This window comes from Rattus norvegicus, chromosome 20, assembly GCF_036323735.1.
Source record: "Rattus norvegicus strain BN/NHsdMcwi chromosome 20, GRCr8, whole genome shotgun sequence".
In the NCBI taxonomy this organism is placed as follows: domain Eukaryota; kingdom Metazoa; phylum Chordata; class Mammalia; order Rodentia; family Muridae; genus Rattus; species Rattus norvegicus.
Genome location: NC_086038.1, coordinates 1,401,925 through 1,405,740, shown reverse-complemented (window position 1 = coordinate 1,405,740; position 3,816 = coordinate 1,401,925). Strand labels below are relative to the sequence as shown.

The following is a 3,816-nucleotide window of genomic DNA, read 5'->3' as shown; positions in this document are numbered from 1 at the left end:
ACTCATCCAAGTAGGGCACCAAAGGTAGGCCAAATAAATTATTCCATTCAAGTCCGGATTGGTCAAGCAATGAGTTTATTTACTGTAGTTACAGAAGAATGGCTGATGTATTACAGCAGTAGCTATATCACTGGAAGCCTCACTTAAGCGTGGATGAGGACACACATAAGTTGTGCCACTGGGGTCTGGTGTATAACTTGCTTGCAGCTAGATCTTTGGAGAGGTTTCTCCCTTCCAATTGTTTACTGGTTATGTCATTCCAAGGAGGAATCACCAGAATCCTGTAAATTTCACGGACCTGAGTATTGTGATATTTTTTTCCTTCTTTCTAAATTTCTTGAGTCAGATGAGCCTCCTTGATTAGTCCAGGTAAGAATGCTTCATTTTGGAAGAAATATCTAGCACTCTTCCTATTCATCTTCTGATTCTGTGTCTCTCCTCAATACCCTTACCCCTCCACTGCAGCCTGTCACTCACTAGGTCTACTGTTCTGGCTTGGATAGGCCTGAAGAGTGAATGGACTTGGGAGTTCAAATTTTCACAGAGGCTCAAATTCATCTTAATTTGGAAAGTACACTAATTCTTTCTCCCTCAGCTCTCCTCAGAGTCCCCATCTTTCCCTAGGAGCTTCCAGAATGCTCTCTTCACCTCCTTGTTCCTCAGGGTGTATACAAGAGGGTTGAGTGTAGGAGTGCCCACTGCATAGAAGAGACCAAAGAACTTGCCCCTCTCTTGGGCATAGGGATTTTTGGGCTGCAGATAGACAGCGATGACTGAGCTGTAGAAGAGGGTGACCACGATGAGGTGGGAGGAGCAGGTCCCAAAAGCTTTCCTGCGCCCCTTTGCAGAACGTATCCTTAGTACTGCCCTGGCAATGGCACCATAAGAGACAAGGATTAGGCTTAGAGGCACAACCACAATGAAGACACTGGCAACAGCCATCTGGATCTCATTAAAAGTGGTGTCCCCACAGGACAGTCGAATTAGAGATGGGACTTCACACAAAAAGTTATCTATCTGCCTATGAGGACAGAAGGGCAGGTGGAGGGTGGGAGGGGTCTGAACTGTGGATTGGACCAAGCCTATAGCCCAGGCCACACCTGCCAACTGCCGACACAGGCGTGGGTGGATGATGGTGGCATAGTGGAGGGGTCGACAGACAGCCACATAGCGGTCAAAGGCCATCACTGTTAGGAGGATGCACTCTGTCGTCCCCAGGGACATGAAGATGAAGAGTTGGACAGAGCATCCCAGGAAGCTGATGGTCTTTGTGGGGCCCCAGAGGTTGACCAACATCTGGGGGACACAGGTTGTGGTGAAGCAAAGGTCCAAGAAGGAGAGGTTGGAGAGGAAGAAGTACATTGGAGAGTGGAGCCTGGGGTCCAATGTGGACAGCAGGAGGATGAGAGTGTTTCCTAGGAGGGTGAGGAGGTAGGAACACAAGACAACCACGAAGAGAATCTTTTCCAGGTGTGGGTGTTCAGAGAAGCCTAGCAGGAGGAAGCCAGTGGGGGAGCTCTGGTTGACCATGGCCTTTGTGTCTAGTTGGTGAGATGAGACTGTCAGACAATGTATTTTAATTTGTTTTGTAAAATCTCTCTCTGCATACTTGTCAAAACATGTGAGGTGGATTCTCTCTTCTCTACTCTCCAAGAGTCCTTCCTCCTTTTCCCTGCTCCTTCTGGTTAAATGTTTTGTAGTGGCTGAGAGGAAGCCAGGAATGTCCTGGAAAATGGATGGATTCTTCCTCTGGTACTTCTGACTTCTTGGCTGAGCACAAAGGAAGCTGAAGAAACACATGAATTCATTGATCAGTTAGTTTTCAATGTTTCAAGAAACATTTATTGAGCACCATGTATAATCTGAGCACTGTAACTATTGACTCTGTTCTTTATGAGTATCAGCAGTTATAAGGAACTGTGTGTTTGGATCAATGACTTGATAGTTAATATTAGTGTAGAATTGGCCTCATTTTCTTTTTTTTTTTCTTTTTTTCTTTTTTTTCCGGAGCTGGGGACCGAACCCAGGGCCTTGTGCTCTCTAGGCAAGTGCTCTACCGCTGAGCTAAATCCCCAACCCCGGCCTCATTTTCTAAGTGTAGAAATGGATTTGTTGATGGCTCATATTTGGTCTTTGTTATATTTTTTTAGGAGATTCACTCAGAGACCGATGTCTGTCCTGTGGCTGAGATTTTTCCCCCTACATGAAATAATTCAATGTCTAGAGAGATCAGCTAACGTAATTTATTCTTTATCAGAAATTATAGGAACATTCAGGGTGGTATGGTGTAGAGCCCACTCTTTAAAAACAATCATCATACTTAGTAAAGAAAAAGCAAATGCCTTCCCTTCATTCTGAAAGGTCTGTCCTCGACATTTTCTCTTACAAATATGAAACAAGCCAAGATAAACACAGCCTTGGTTCTGTGATGATTCTTGTCTAAATCGATACTGACACAATTCCTCAAGGATGTAGAATCCTAGCACTGGACTGGCTCAGGGGGGAGGAGCTGTGAGTGGGAGGCAGCCTGGTCTCTCTAATGAGGTCATTTTTCAAAAAATTAAAAAGGGTAGAGGTTTCTAAATGGATAGCTGAAGAAGGTGTATTTTAATATAAATATTAATATAATATGACAATTAGTGACTTTAATACGTCACTTTCCCTCTCTCTTTGAGACAGTGTTACATTGCCAGTGGTACTGACCTTACCTTGAATATGTAGCCCAGGGGAGCTGTGAGCTTGAGAGCCTTCCATTTCATTAGCATTATGTTTACTTTGGGGGCATCCAAACATAGTTTCGATTTTTCTTAACTTTGTTTGATTTCATTCATATCGAAACTCATGTCTTTTATTTTCAACCAAGTTCAAGTTTACAATCAGATTGCAAGGTAGCTACAAGGAGTCCTTTCACCACCATATTTGATATTAACCAAATTTTCGTATTTTCACTTACTTATACTTTGATTTCACCCCCATCCCTTTTATTTGTAGGCCTGGCTGTCCTGGATCTCACTGCATAGACCAGGCTATCCTTACGTTCAGAGATCTGCCCACCCCAATCTCCTGACGAAAGACATGTGCCACTGATATTTCTCAATGTGTTTATGTATTAGTTTTATTGAGCATTATTTGGGAAAATGTTGCTCATACTGTTATGCTCCTTCATATTTCAGCATGATTTGCTACAAAATTGACTATCAAAGCAGTAATTAAATTTAAATAGCTTACTCTCATTATCTAATACACCGCCCACCTTCCTAATTTGTTGTCCCAATAATGCCCTTTATCCATTATGGTATTTTGCACAGGATCTGGTGAAAATTGACATACTATGTACATTTTTCCTGTCTGTCCCCATCTTCTGCAGTGGCTAAGGCACTGAGCTAAGGGATGGGTTTTGAATATTGGACAATGTGAACACACCACGCACGTGGCAGAGCTCATAGGCTGGAAAGGTGAGTGGTCATGAAACCCAGCAGGGCACTGAACATAATCCTAGGACCCCAGGACTGAAAGCCAGGAAGTAACGGGTGGTAGAGACAGGGCTGTAGAGAACAGAGATGCACCCTGCAGGAGGTTGAGAAAGAGGGGATCCGGAGCACAAGCTTGTAGGTGGCAGGCAGTGACAGCCACTGTGACAGCTGAGAGGCGGTCCTTGCAGGCTGATTGGTGGGGTCTGTGGAGGGGACCGGTGGGCTGTGTCTCCTCACAGGTCCCTCTTGTGTGCTTGGATGTTGTGTAGCATCTTCCCTCCTCCAGCTTAACTCTGATCTCCTGCCTTCTCCCCTTCCTCCTACCTTTCTCTCTTTATGAGGG

At 44.4% G+C, this 3,816-nt stretch overlaps 1 protein-coding gene across 1 annotated transcript; it reads right to left on the bottom strand.

The window, feature by feature from the left end:
• Nucleotides 1-591: 591 nt before the first annotated feature.
• On the bottom strand, nucleotides 592-1,530 carry Or2h2c (olfactory receptor family 2 subfamily H member 2C). The gene has a single exon (NM_001001427.1). The coding sequence runs from the start codon at nucleotides 1,528-1,530 to the stop codon at nucleotides 592-594; it is 939 nt and encodes a 312-aa protein (NP_001001427.1).
• Between the last annotated feature and the right edge of the window lie 2,286 nt (nucleotides 1,531-3,816).